Source organism: Psittacula echo, assembly GCF_963264785.1.
Source record: "Psittacula echo genome assembly, chromosome: 5".
NCBI lineage: Eukaryota > Metazoa > Chordata > Aves > Psittaciformes > Psittacidae > Psittacula > Psittacula echo.
Window position 1 is genome coordinate 29,859,075 of NC_137739.1, and position 14,665 is coordinate 29,873,739.

Here is a 14,665-nt window from a genome sequence, read left to right on the forward strand (position 1 = left end):
AGACGGGTCCGAGGCCCCGATGCCGTGGGAGGCTGTTCCCGGCTCTGAACGGAAGCGGAATTATTTCAAGCATTTGAGGCAGCTCCTGCTCTGCTCTCCCGGCTCTCCCGCTCCTTCCCTCCCTCCCGCCCGCCCTCCCGGCGCCCGCCGGGGAGGTCCCGCTCCCCTCAACACGGCTCCCTCCTCCGGCCCCCTCCTCAGCCCGCAGCCCGGCCAAATCCCCCGACTCCCCTCAGCCCAACGGCCCCCCCTCCTCAGCCCAATGGCAGCCCCTACCTGCCCCCTCAGGTGGCTCAGCCACGGGCCGAGGACCTCGCTTCACTTGCCCGCGGGAGCCGCAGCCTCAGTATGCTATGGAGGCCACACTCCCCTCCCAGCTGAGACAGCCGCAGCTTTTTGTGGGCCTGCTGTACCATACACTGAGCCTCAGGACAATGCCTCATCCCGTGGTCCGTCCACCCTTACCCCAGCTTGCCCTGGAACCAGACAGTAACTCAGGCTGGTTAGTCAAAGGCACCAATATATGTGACCATAAACATGACAATGCCAGTTAACAGGGATGCCAGAAGTTAAACATATATATAGTATAGATGGGCAGGACCAGGGCTCAGACAGCTCAAGTCATCCACTACTATCGTAAGTGAAGGCTCTGGAAGGATGAAAGGTCACAGCTGCTGGCAGGTGTTCCTACGCCCTGGGGCCAGCACCAACAGAAAATAACTAATGAAGTAATAAAGTGTCACTAAATAGTTGTGTGCAAGTTAAAAGTTGAAGCTTACTACATACATTTCAGTCTTGAGCCAAAGAAGCTCTTCTGCCTGAAGGTGTCAGCTCTATCTGTGGTCATAGGTGGTGGGCATCGTCATATCCACTTCTACAAAAGAAACCAGCTGTTGTAGTCAGACCAGTATAAAAGCCAGCAGTAAAGAAAGGTGCCCTAGCATGATAGATTGCCTATACCAATGCTGCTTTGATTTGCAGATGAGTAGCTTAGGAGAGAAGTATGTTTAAGATAGGTAATTTGCTGTGACTGGTTCAGGAGGCATGCAGGACTGGAACAGCATTAATGTCATCTGGATACACTACTTTCACTTACCACTTAATCACTTGATTAACAATTCAGGCAAAAAGCCACACACACTTCATGCAAATATCTAGCTATCCATTAGGCGTAATAAGTGAAATGAAATTACCATGAGGATATTTCTAAATCGGCTAATAATTGTTATGTTTTTACAAGCCGGTAACATTGGTTAGCTGATGAGAGGTAGAATTCAATACGTATTTGTTGCATGCAGTTAGAACATGCCCTGGAGTAAAATGTTATTCATCCATACTGCCATCAGTTAAAAGCAGGAACGAGCCGAAGCCTTTAGCACAATCTCTCCTTTACTTAGGTTTGCTCTCTGGCTCCTAGCACCAATTGTGTCTCAGAGCTGTTTGTCTATAGAACAGTCCAAATTTCACACATTATTCTCTTTTTACAGAAGTGCAACTCACACAGCATATGGATTAGGAAATGAACTGTTTTGGAACATTTTTAAGAACATAATAAAATATTATTTCAAAAGAAGGAGAAATAAACACATCAAGCCCTTTTTTTGCATGTGTGTGAATCTGTGGCATTTACAAACAGCGCAATGACTCCACTAAATCTCCATTTGGATCCAAATGACAATACACAGATGTCAATATAGGATTTTGTGGGCACAGCAGAAGAGACGGCATTTTGGCGAGCACAAGTATGCTTGCCTTTGTACCACTATGGTTGTGTTTAAGACAGAAAGAACAAGCCATATACCTCACAAACAGTAACGGGTGCTGGGTTGCTCAGTATGGGAAAGTCAGGATTCAACATGCATTTGCCAAGACTCACACGAGACAGCCAAAAAGATCCAACATCTTTCTTTCCTATTTCACTAAACTCAGCATGTGTAAATAAATAACAAATGCAATATAACTTATTTAATAGCCTCATGTGTTATGGTGTTTCACATCACAAGGAGAAAGTAATTTTTAAATTAAAGTGTTTAAAATCAACTTTATCCGATCTGGAAATGCAAATACTGTGTGTTTTACGTAATAATGCTAAAGTAACAGACACTGAAGTTTACTGATTTTTTTTTTTTTTATGTTTGGGTTTTTCAGAATTTTTTTGGAGTTCTTTGGGTATAACATTATTGCAGTGTTTTTCCACTTAGGATGTTTTTTTCAAGGATAGTAACAACATTTTTTTTCTCCCATCTCTTAAATTTAAAACTACATATGTTACACCTTTTTCTTTTGATCTGGGAACATATATAGACATATGACCTTTAAATTGCATTCAGTACAAAAGGGCTCATAGATATGCACAATTTCTATCTTATGGCACATACAGGAATGTTTTTTGTTCTGCTTTATATTTTATAATTGAACAGTTTCCTGATGATGCTCTGTGATTCCACGCACAGGACGCAGTACTCAGCAGGCTGCTGTTCAGGCTGGCCTCACTGCATCTGACATATAGAAGTCTGGAGCAGACCATAAGAGCTCTCGCTGTGCTCCCTGTCAGTGCCTTGTTCTTACAGATGAGCCAACCAGTAGCTCAAATTAATTGTATCCTGATCACTTTTGCCAAGCTATAAAGAGAAAGCTAAATCCACATCTTACTCACCTGCATATCTCTCCATGCACACCTGGTTTTTATTTCTTGTAATACAGGACTCAGAATGATCACAAACTGTTCAAATTAGACAGAAGAGGCAGGGTACGTATACTAACGGTAGGCGAGGCTAGGCTAGTCTAGTGAGAAAGTGCAGTGCAGAAGCCACACTGATTAAGGCTGAACAATAAATTATTCATTTTCCTTAGAGTTTTCTCCTAACATTTTTCCTAGGTGTACCTCTGCTGTAGCTTTTGACCACTTGGTCATTTAAAGAATGGCAGCAGTATTTTCAAAAATGCTCTATCAACCTACTGCTGTTGCTGTGGTTAATACAGCAACACCCTTCACTGGGTTCAGGAAGAAGAGAACTAGACCAAAGTATACCCTTTTTATTTTTCTAAGTACTTGCAGTCACCCTTCTACTGATCTGCCAATTCTGTGTGGTTAACTGCTGAACGTGCTTGCCCCACCTTGAGTAATAGTTAACAGGACATTAAAGGAGCCCGCTTAGAAAAGAAAGCATTTCCATACAGATTGCTTTGAGGAAGTTTCTTGCTTGGGATTTTCCTGAGAGTGCCCCAAAATACCTGGAGATAAGAGCTCTGGCAGGACCTAGCACTCCTGCAACTGTCCATGAGCAAGACATGCCAGGCACCTGCTCCCTCAGGTGGGGCAAGGCTGTGGCCAGTGCTGGCATACCAGGAGGCTGGGAAGTGTGAACTACCTCCAGTCCTGTCCTGAAGGACAACGATTTTGAACTTCACCAGGAAGGCAAGCTCCTCTTCACGTGGCTGAACGATAAAAGATACTGAATCTCTGTGACTATATGCATGTTATTTTGGGAAGTTTCAAATGAAAGAAAGTGGGTTTTCACTTGTGCCTGCAAGTTTGCACATCATTTGTTACATGAACATATACATTAGCAAGCACACTGCTGGCACACAGGGCCACCAGGTCTCTTTTTGTAGTTCTTTAGAAACAACAGAAGAAACCATAATTTGGTCCTAAATATTAGGCAAAGATATTTAGGTGAAATCTGGCAAATACCTTACTTATCTCTAAGTATTTGTCAGGATCTAGCTCCATGAGACATGGCAGCCATGAAAACTGCAGGCATAGTATTTGCATGCTAACATGGCAAACCCATCATGCCCAGCTATGCAAAAACTGTACAGCCCATGCAAAACCCAGCAGGGACACCTTTAGATCTTAACAGTAGGAAAGTCTTAAAAGGTATACAGAATCTCCAATCTGCCAAGCCACATCCTGTTACTGGAAAGAGACTGCTAAACTAAAGCAAACTTCTTAGTTGAAATCAGATATGCGTTTGGCTAAAAAGAAGTAGTTTCAAAGCACAAGATCTCAAAGCTTTTTGCCTGTGCCCAGAGAAACCTGACCAAATACCCTAAAAATCACTGAGGCATTCCTTTACCTTGGGAGCAGATGGAGTGATCTTGAATCAAAATCATAGAATCATAGAATAGTTAGGGTTGGAAAGGACCTTAAGATCATCTAGTTCCAGCCCCCCCACCATGGTCCGGGACACCTCACACTAAACCAGGTCACCCAAGGCTCTGTCCAACCTGGCCTTGAACACTGCCAGGGATGGAGCATTCACAACCTCCCTGGGCAACTCATTCCAGTGCCTCACCACCCTCTCAGTAAAGAATTTCTTCCTTAGATCCAATCTAAACTTCCCCTGTTTAAGTTTGAACCCATTACCCCTTGTCCTGTCACTACAGTCCCTAATGAAGAGTCCATCCCCAGCATCCTTATAGGCGCCCTTCAGATACTGGAAGGCTGCTATGAGGTCTCCACGCAGCCTTCTCTTCTCCAGGCTGAACAGCCCCAACTTTCTCAGCCTCTCTTCATACGGGAGGTGCTCCAGTCCCCTGATCATCCTCGTGGCCCTCCTCTGCACTTGTTCCAACAGTTCCATGTCCTTTTTATGTTGAGGACACCAGAACTGCACACAATACTCCAAGTGAGGTCTCACGAGAGCAGAGTAGAGGGGCAGGATCACCTCCTTCGACCTGCTGGTCACGCTCCTTTTGATGCAGCCCAGGATACGGTTGGCTTTCTGGGCTGCGAGCGCACACTGAAGCCGCCTCATGTTCATTTTTTCATCGACCAACACCCCCAAGTCCTTCTCTGCAGGGCTGCTCTGAATCTCTTCTCTGCCCAACCTGTAGCTGTGCCTGGGATTGCTCCGACCCAGGTGTAGGACCTTGCACTTGGCATGGTTAAACTTCATGAGGTTGGCATCAGCCCACCTCACAAGCGTGTCAAGGTCCCTCTGGATGGCATCCCTTCCCTCCAGTGTATCAACCGAACCTCACAGCTTGGTGTCATCAGCAAACTTGCTGAGGGCGCACTCAATCCCACTGCCCCTGTCACTGACAAAGATGTTGAACAAGACCGGTCCCAACACCTATCCCTGAGGGACACCACTCGTTACTGGTCTCCAGCTGGACATCGAGCCATTGACCACAACTCTTTGTGTGTGGCCATCCAGCCAGTTCTTTATCCACCGAGTGGTCCACCCATCAAATTGATGTCTCTCCAATTTAGAGACAAGGATGTTGTGTGGGACAGTGTCGAAGGCTTTGCACAAGTCCAGGTAGATGACATCAACTGCTCTACCCCTGTCCATCAGTTCCGTAGCCCCATCATAGAAGGTCATCAAATTGGTCAGGCAGGATTTCCCCTTAGTGAAGCCATGCTGGCTGTCACCAACCACCTCCTTGTTTTTCATGTGCCTTAGCATGCCCTCCAGGAGAATCTGCTCCAAGAGTTTGCCAGGCACAGAGGTGAGACTGACTGGTCTGTAATTCCCTGGGTCATCCATTTTCCCCTTCTTGAAAATGGGGGTTATATTTCCCTTTTTCCAGTCATCGGGAACTTCACCTGACTGCCATGAGTTTTCAAATATGATGGCCATTTTCAAATAATGGCTTACAAAACCTTTTTCCTGAACTTCTTGTCCAATTGATTTTTAGACCTATGATTTTTGAAGAAGGGACAAGGGGGTGTGTGTGCATGCTGTTAATAGGAATGGAGCCTTAGTAAATTCCTGTGGTGGCACTTCTACCCGCATATTACTCCAGGACAATTCAAGTTCTCCAGCTGTTGATCAGCTGGTTGAGAAATCAACATGGCTGCAAGGTTTTGAACATGGATTAAAGTTCTACATATTACTTCTAATAAACCTAGAAGACAGGTAATTCCTGTGCCATCCTAAAACTTATGTGTGGTATTATCAGATGAGTCACCACCATATCTGCCTCTGGGACACACAAGATAGAAGGAAAAGGATGAGACAGTAGAAGAGAAACCTCAGTTCAAAGACACCAGAAGTTACTTTGCAGAGAAGCAGCCATCCATATGTCCTCTGAATATGAGAATGAGGGTAAGTTCAGAATCACTGAGCAAGGGACAATGGTACAGGCACTAACATAAGACCCAATTCTTGCTTATCCACTTCCCTTATCTCAAGCAGCACATTGTTTTGCTCTGTAAGGCTGGTAGAAAGCAAGAAAATGAGGTGACCTGACAGAGGTAGATTCAGTGGAAGATGTAAACTGGCAATTAAGGTTTTGATCACCAATTCTTAGTGATCCACACAGTGGCACTTCCTTCAAGTCTTCAAGGAGCTGTTTTAATTTGCATGTTATGCCTAAGGAAATTAGGTTGTGAATCCCTGTGTAAGAATGTGAGGAAGTTTTTGACCGTATGGAGTTCGTAACCTCTTGCGCTAAAGGTACAGCCAAATGCTGGCTATCTTCAGGGTGTCATTATTCCTAAACTATAACATGAATCTGTGAATTGCAAGATGGTATGATCTACTTAGCAGTATAGGAATTAAGAATCTGATATTATTTCTTACCTATGGATCTTTCCTAGACACACACTATTACATTGTAGATATCAGTGGAGAAAAATTGCTATGGAAATGATTCAGGGACTTCAGAGAGTGAGATAATTTTATTTTTTCAGGTAGAAAATTGTTCACATCTAGTCCATTTACACATACTCAATACGTTCCAGCACATCACATTATACCAAAAAATGACAGCGCTAAGGACTTAAAAATGAACAAATCTATTACAGGTTAACAAGTCAATTTACAGAAAAGATTGAGCAGCAAGAAGACTCATAACCAAACCAACGTTTAAATACATTTCTAATACAAGCCAACCATATTAAATTGACCTGTGAACAGTGCACATAGCTTCTCTTTTTTAACCTGCTTCTCTACTCTCATAGTATATGAAGACCTGCTTTAAAAGACTTAAGAGCTTATTGTTTTTCTAAATCACTTGAACAGTTTATTTCTGGATCTAATCTTGTGAAGTACTTCCTATCAGGCAGGGTAAGAGTTGCCTGACAGGTTTATTCCGCCAAAGAGCACACACACGGTTTTGGGTGACACATGTTTATGACCACATGGCATCCAGAAAAGAATCTTTTTAGCAAAGAGTATACTTGAGGCCCATAAAATGCTGATGGCCCTCAGCTTCTGTTGACTCTAATATTCCCAAGAACTCAAATCTTTGGAGCTAAAAGGAAAGCACTTTTTTGTATTTGGTTTTATAGCCAAACAAGTATCTGCTGTAAACTGAAATCTCAGGGCTTAGATACAATGCAGAGCAACCTGAACCTGACTGATTGCAGCATGTGCACCTCCCTAGAGTGAGCAGGCTGGACTTTGGTAGAGGAGAGCAATCATATTTCTCTAATTATTCCCTTCCTCTTCCTCTTTTTATGGCAGCAGCACTAAGGTGAATGGAATTTTTAGTTTGTAAAAGCGAGGTGAAGAAAACCAATCTTTGACTGATATAGCTGGAGGTTTCTGCTGAATTCCCCTTCTGTGCAAAGCATCAAGAAGTTTGCTTGCTTTTTTTTTTTTTTTCCCTTAAATGCCTTGAAAGCATTATGGCTCTCCACCTTCTACAGCGAACTGACAATGTTCCATCCAGACAGTCTTATTCTACCTGATTACATGAGGCTTCTGGGAACAGTGATAAAATCCAGAAATTTTCTCCACAAAACTGGAAATACAAGCAGACCTCAACAGAGAAAATTAAGATACTTATTACTGCTCTGCCTGCTCCTACTTTGTGTCAATCTTAAGTAATAGAGTTAATTTAAAAATCAATTGCTGCAATCCATCTCAATAAAAATGTAACCTGAAGATCAGGTATGCTTAGCTTATGAATGACAGAGGAAAAAAAAACCAACAGTCTGATGGTAATTTTGGAACACATTTAAGGATTCTGCTTTGTATTTCCACTGTGCTGAAAGACAAATTTTACTATTAAAGCCCTACATGCCATGCTTTAATGGTATCCCTTCAAGTATGGTAACTGAGAACATCTTTTTAAAATCTTAACTCATATTTTTTTGCTAATTATTTACCAAATGGATAAAGCTGTCTACTCTACAATGCACACCGTTACCTATACATAGCTGTTAGAAATACGTATCTATGTATCAAGATCAGAGGCAACATCGAAACTGTAAAATGTAACCAGACACTCTTACCCTCTTTAAACAGTCTAATAAATAAATATAAATACATAAATATTGAGGAACAGTCGTATATTCCTTGCACTAATAGAGGTATATTGTTTTTCTGTGGTCGATAGTAAAATCTTGCTTGTATCTTTAGAAAGGGTATTTTAAATTTCTTACAATACATCAAAAACTTAAGATAATTCATAAATTGTTGTGACAGGATCCAGTGTGTCTGTTACCCTACAAATACTTCCCAAGAGGTTTTTTAGCTTAAAGCTTTTGTAACAGGAATGCTTCTAGTTTTGGCTGTACCATGGGCAACTGCTGCAAATAAGCACCATTCATGAAAGAACGAGAATATCAAATCTTCTCAGTGCATGAGGTAAAGTGATATTCAAAAAGAAAGTCTAAGTTTCTCCTTGTTTTTTTCACTTTGAAAATCTAGTGCATCATACATATAGTTGGGCATACTGCCAATCTTAAATTGCAGAATTATCTCAGATTTAACGAAGTACTTGAATTACACCGAATACTAAAGCGAACCTGCACATATGCTTTCCCAATATCTACAAATACATATGCAGAGAAGACAGGAGATACTTCCTTTAAGCAAAAAACATGCGTATGTTCTTAAGCAGCAAGATAAATGTAGGGTAAATATACCCACAATATTTTCTATCAGGTGTTGACATTAAAAAAATCAACACTTTTTTTTGCAATCCTTTTGAAGAATTATTCTCAGGGAGATCTTTAACTCATCACACCCTATGATACTATGTGAGATGTATTTTATCAAGCCATTGTAAAGCCTACCCTACAAATACTAATTGGGTTTGGATTATTAGTTTTAAATTATCATTTAGCATATTTTAAAGTCCTTAATCTGTGACATACAAAAGCTTTTTTTGAGCATTTAACAGTTTTAAGGGTAGTGACCCCTTTGATAATCCCTTACCATTCTACAAAACATAGGGATTTAATATTGCTTTAACTTCTAGTTCAAAAATACACAGTGCACTAAAACTTGCAAATACCTGGAAAATTAATTTCTGATACTGCATTTACAGTAGTTTTAATGAGTGCTTATATGTAGTTATTAATCAAATGACACTTCCTCCACCAGAAATACAAACTAACCTTGTTTTCATATGTGATGCTTGCTTTCTGACCTTTAAATAGTTCACCATGGTTTGGCTGTGCCAAAATATTAACAAAACCACATACAGATTCAGATAAACAGATGGAAGGTAATGTTGTCTCAAAAATACTAAATGATGTCACCATGCTTCTCAGAAACTCTATTCTCAGCATTAAAATAAAATTCCAAGAAAACAACAGATCTCTGATTTCCCTTTCACAGACTCTGATGCCCATCAGAGAGGTAAATTCAGTCCTATTCTGTATTCCAGTGATCCTTTAAGCTGATAGTGAAATGACTCACTCTGGTATGAGCAAAAGAACTGCTTAAGCACTTTTGATAACAAAGTAACATGTTTCCCAAATAAACTGATTTTCAATTTGAATTTCTCCATTTTTCATAAGACTGTATCTCCATGATTACGAATATTACTGAAATTATGTTTATTTGCATGTGGCTGTTTAAATCCTGCTCCGCTGATAGCCTCTAGATAATATAATGCTTTCAAAGTGTTGGTCTTCTGCTTTTTCTTTCACTCTCTGCTCCTCTAAGGTAGACACAAGTTTGTCCCTTTCTTCAACCACTTTCATCATCTCAGTAAAAATTTCAACCTCCTCATTCAGATCCATTTCATCTTTAAGGCTGTCTGAAAGATCACAAAACAAGAGGTCAAAATCCAGATAACACGCTTGTTACACTTTACATTTTAACTGTCTGTGTGCAGCTTGAATTAATATTATAGTCAATGAGAAATGAAGTCAATAGCAGTTAATGTTTTTTTATGTTACAGTCCAGGGAAAATTTCTCCAGCATTTGGGCCATCTATGGTTGACCATTAAGGCTCCTAAAGGCTAGAGTAGGTCTTTTAGCAAAACTTTGACTGGAATGCATAGGAAGAGCACAACTTGTTTACAAAAACTGGAGTTTAAATTTAATTTATAAGATAAAAAGCCCAACCATGAAATGTAGTACCTGTAAGAAAATGAAAAGTGTTTTTCAGAAAATGCATTGAAAACTGCCATGGCTTATAAACCGCATGCTTTGAACATGACAGGCTATTTTTGAGTATTCAGTGCTAGTTAACTCCCCTTCTTTCTTCATTCCTCCTCTGCATGTTCTCTTTTCTAATATCAAATGAAAGGGCAAGCCTAAACTGTAACCCAAAGTATCTGAAAGCAATTCCAAAATACTGTGGTAACCAGTAATGCTACAGCTGGCACAAAACCAGATAACCTCCTTTGTGTTTAAGTGGTTGAAACAATTACTTTCCATTGCTTCCAATCGTTGCATGTTAGCTGGATATTGCTGCCTGCACACACAATTAGTGCAATTACATGTGTGAGTGCTTCTGATCCAGTTCAATGTAAAACTGGGCAGGTTAGCTTAGCTGTCTTCACTAGAAGTCAGATGAGAAGACCTCTCATGTTGCATTTTGCCGGCTGAGCTGCTCTTGCAGAACAGAACAGGAGGAAGAGCCTTAGCAACTCTGATCCTCTTGAAGCAAACAGGGATATGCACGGGCATGGCCTATCACTATGGGCTGGAGCATACACTTGCCTTTGACTTACCATCAATGGCCATCTTCTCTCTCAGTTTTTGTTCCAACCTGCTCTGGTGGTCCTCCAATTCTAGCTCTTGGGCTCTAGGTACAATAAAAAGTACGTTAAAGGAGCTTTTTTCCAATAAAGACATAAACGTTAATATTATTTCAACCAAGAGATTCTGTGTTCTGTTTATCCAGTGTTTTCTCCTCTTGGGCAGTCCAGACTAAAAAGTTTGCCCATGCCTACATTGCCACAGCAACGCCAGATGTACCACTACCACCTTTTGCATTATGTATCAGATTAAGCTCTTTCATACACTGCAACATTTCACGCGTTAGCCAGATGTGCTTTGTTGGTGGCACCCAGAATGTAATTCTGGATAGGACTGAATGCTCCCCCACACATGAAGGCCCCTGGCAGGCTTTCTGCACAGGAATGGGCCCTGAGGGAAGGGAATTAACACATGTGAACACATCCAGACAACATTTTGTGTCCTGCAGTGACAAAAGCAGTCTGCTTTTGCTTTTTTAACTGCTTTTCCTGACTGTGTGAGCAGGAAGCATTACTACTGCGACACACAATGACAATCAAACGGGAAAGAAGAGGTTTGGCCCCTGACAGCATCAGCTGGGGAGAAATTGGGGTGCAGCTGGAGCTTACTGGTTGGTCTGCATCACTGCTCACAGCACTGGGTGCTGAGTGATATGGAAATGATAAATGGCAACAAGCAGCCTGTGCTGATGTGAAATCCACGGGTGAGTAGTAACTCTCATCGCCTTCCCACATAGTCCAGAAATCCTGGAGAAAATAGCTGAGAGTCACCTCCGCTTATCTGTTGAGCACATTTCCAAGGAGGCGGGGTGAGGCAACAGAGCTACAGCCTATATTGTTTCTGTCAACCACAGTGGCATCTGAGGCAGTTTTTATTTGCTTGGTGCATCTGCTTCTTCATTGCTGTAGTGAATTCCTAGATCTTTTCCCTTATGTCCAGTGAAACCCGAGATAAATTTATCAGACTGTTTTTCTTTCACAGAAGAAAGTTCATTAGACACACATATAGTCCACATGCTATATTGTTTCAGAGTATGGAATAGGATTGAAATAAATGAACTCCTGTGAGAGAGAAGGACAAGGACGTCTTGACTGAAAATCTGTGTTCAAAACAGACTGTAGCTACTCTGGGTACATTTATTCCACAACAGTCTCAAACTGCAGCACACAGCAGGGTGTTCAGGTGTATTTTCAGTACACTCTTCCTCTCTCCCCTCCCCATCTTTAGTACTCATGCTTGTCCTTACTTACATAATCAGGAGCTCAGACTCATAACGCATTAATTTATTCTTCTCCAGGACCAGCTCAAACCATTCATGTAGCATCTGAGTTTCATCCTTTGTTCCTGAATCTGTTTAAAATAAAAGGCTGAAGTGTGCATTACCAGCTTTCTTTCCAATGCATTTACCACTTAAGTTCACGTTAAATAGTCCTCATTTGTAAGCCTACATGAGTTCAAATGTAGGGTTTTTTTGCTGTGTGTAACTTACATCAGTAAAGTCTGGGTATAACAGGTATAACATTCTTGTCTACATTTGCTTGAATGTTGCAGTTTATTGCATATGTTGTAGTTAAAGATGAGTTAGAGTTAAAACCACTTTTGTTCAGGCAGTTAAGATTTTCCTTTCAAACAATCATATAGACTTTCTTTTCTTAACGGGCACTTTTTCTTTCTCTTAGTTCTGCCTTTGATAACATAGTTCCTCTGCTGATACTGGACTCCAGCAGCTGAACTATATGTATAAACAGATAATCCCATTAATGCAACTGGACTTCAGGATGTAGATCCTGGCAAGTATCAACTTAGTCCCTGTTTCCAGTGGGTGGGCATCAGACACACAATCAAATCCGCAAGTTTCTGGTCATTTTCCAACTGGCCTCTAAATCTGCGTCTGCTTTGAATGACAGGAAAGGCTGTGGGACAGGATAACTCTTCTATTACTGGGTGGTTTTGTAACACTTTGGGCCAGGGCATCACTGTTAGGCACTATACAAACATGAAACGTGAGATGGTATCATGGTTTAAGCCCAGCTGGTAGCTCAGAACCATGCAGCTGCTCGCTCACTGCCCCCCTTCTACCTTCCTCTGCTCCCAGAGGGATGGCGAGGAGAATTGAAAGAATGTGACTCCCACAGGTTGAGATAAGAGCAGTTCAGTAACTAAGGTATAACACAAACCACTACTGCTACCACCAATAATAATAATGATAAGGGAAATAACAAGGAAAGAGAATACAACCGCTCACCACCTGCTGACCGAGACCCAGCACGACCCGAGCAGCGATCTGAGGCTTCCGGGTAACTGTCCTCAGTTTATATACTGAGCATGACGTGCTGTGGTATGGAATACCTCTTTGGCTAGTTTGGGTCAGAGATTCACTCTCTCCTTCAGCAGTTTCTGTAACTTGTCATAGGGGACTCCATACAGCTGCCTTCCATCTCCCATGCTTTCCCACAATACGACAGGACCCATCAGTAAACAAGGCATATTGCTTTTCACTTTCTGACAGTTTATTATATGGTGGGGCCTCTTCAGCACGCATCACCTCCTCCTCTGGTGACATTCCAAAATCTTTGCTCTCTGGCCAGTCCATGATGACTTCTAGAATGCCTGGACGACAGAGATTTCCTATTCGAGCTCGTTGTGTAATTAGTGCAGCCCATTTACTCCATGTAGCATCAGTTGCATGATGTGTAGAGGAGACCCTGCCTTTGAACATCCAGCCCAGAATGGGCAACCGGGGTGCCAGGAGGAGCTGTGCCTCAGTGCCAATCACTTCTGAAGCAGCTCTGCCAGTATCTCTTTCTCAGTTGGGGTATAGCTGGCATCAGATCCTTTGTACCCCCGACTCCAAAAGCCGAGGGGTCGACCTCGAGTCTCCCCTGGAGCTTTCTGCCAGAGGCTCCAGGTAGGACCATTCTCCCCAGCTGCGGTGTACAGTACATTTTTTATGTCTGGCCAGGTCTGGACTGGTCCAAGGGCTACTGCATGAACTATCTCACGTTTAATTTGCTCAAAGGCTTGTTGTTGTTCAGAGCCCCATTTAAAATCATTCTTCTTTGGGGTCACATAATAGAGAGGGCTTACAATCAAACTGTAATTTGGGATGTGAATTCTCCAGAACCCCACAGCACCCAAGAAAGCTTGTGTTTCTTTCTTATTAGTTGGTGGAGACATTGCTGTTATCTTGTTGATCACATCTGTAGGGATCTGGCGATGTCCATCTTGCCATTTTATTCCCAAAAATTGAATCTCCTGTGCAGGTCCCTTGACCTTACTCCGTTTTATGGCAAAACCAGCTTTCAGCAGGATTTGGATCATTTTCCTCCCTTTCTCAAAAACTACTTCCGCTGCATCACCCCACACAATAATGTCATCAATGTACTGCAGGTGTTCTGGAGCTTGGCCCTGTTCCAGTGCAGTCTGGATCAGTCCATGGCAGATGGTAGGGCTGTGTTTCCACCCCTGGGGCAGTCGGTTCCAAGTGTACTGGACGCCTCTCCAAGTAAAAGCAAACTGTGGCCTGCACTCTGCTGCCAAAGGAATTGAGAAAAATACATTGGCAATATCAGTCGTGGCATACCACTTGGCTGCCTTTGACTCCAGTTCATACTGAAGGTCTAGCATGTCTGGTACGGCAGCACTCAATGGTGGTGTGACTTCGTTCAGGCCATAATAGTCTACTGTTAGTCTCCTCTCCTCATTAGACTTTTGCACTGGCCATATAGGGCTACTGAAGGGTGAGCGGGTGCTGCTGATCACTCCTT

General features: G+C 42.2%; 1 protein-coding gene across 1 annotated transcript in view; it reads right to left on the reverse strand.

Moving 5' to 3' along the window:
- Positions 1-9,763: 9,763 nt before the first annotated feature.
- The window catches only part of MICAL2 (microtubule associated monooxygenase, calponin and LIM domain containing 2), a gene marked incomplete at its 3' end in the record, with an annotated part of 115,544 nt that continues 110,642 nt past the window's right edge, over positions 9,764-14,665 (reverse strand). The window contains exons 35-37 of the mRNA XM_080617646.1: positions 12,149-12,248; positions 10,871-10,944; positions 9,764-9,948 (exon numbers count right to left, since the gene is read on the reverse strand). Of these exons, the coding sequence (XP_080473772.1) occupies positions 9,764-9,948; positions 10,871-10,944; positions 12,149-12,248 (359 nt within the window). The remainder of the gene's footprint in view (positions 9,949-10,870; positions 10,945-12,148; positions 12,249-14,665) is intronic.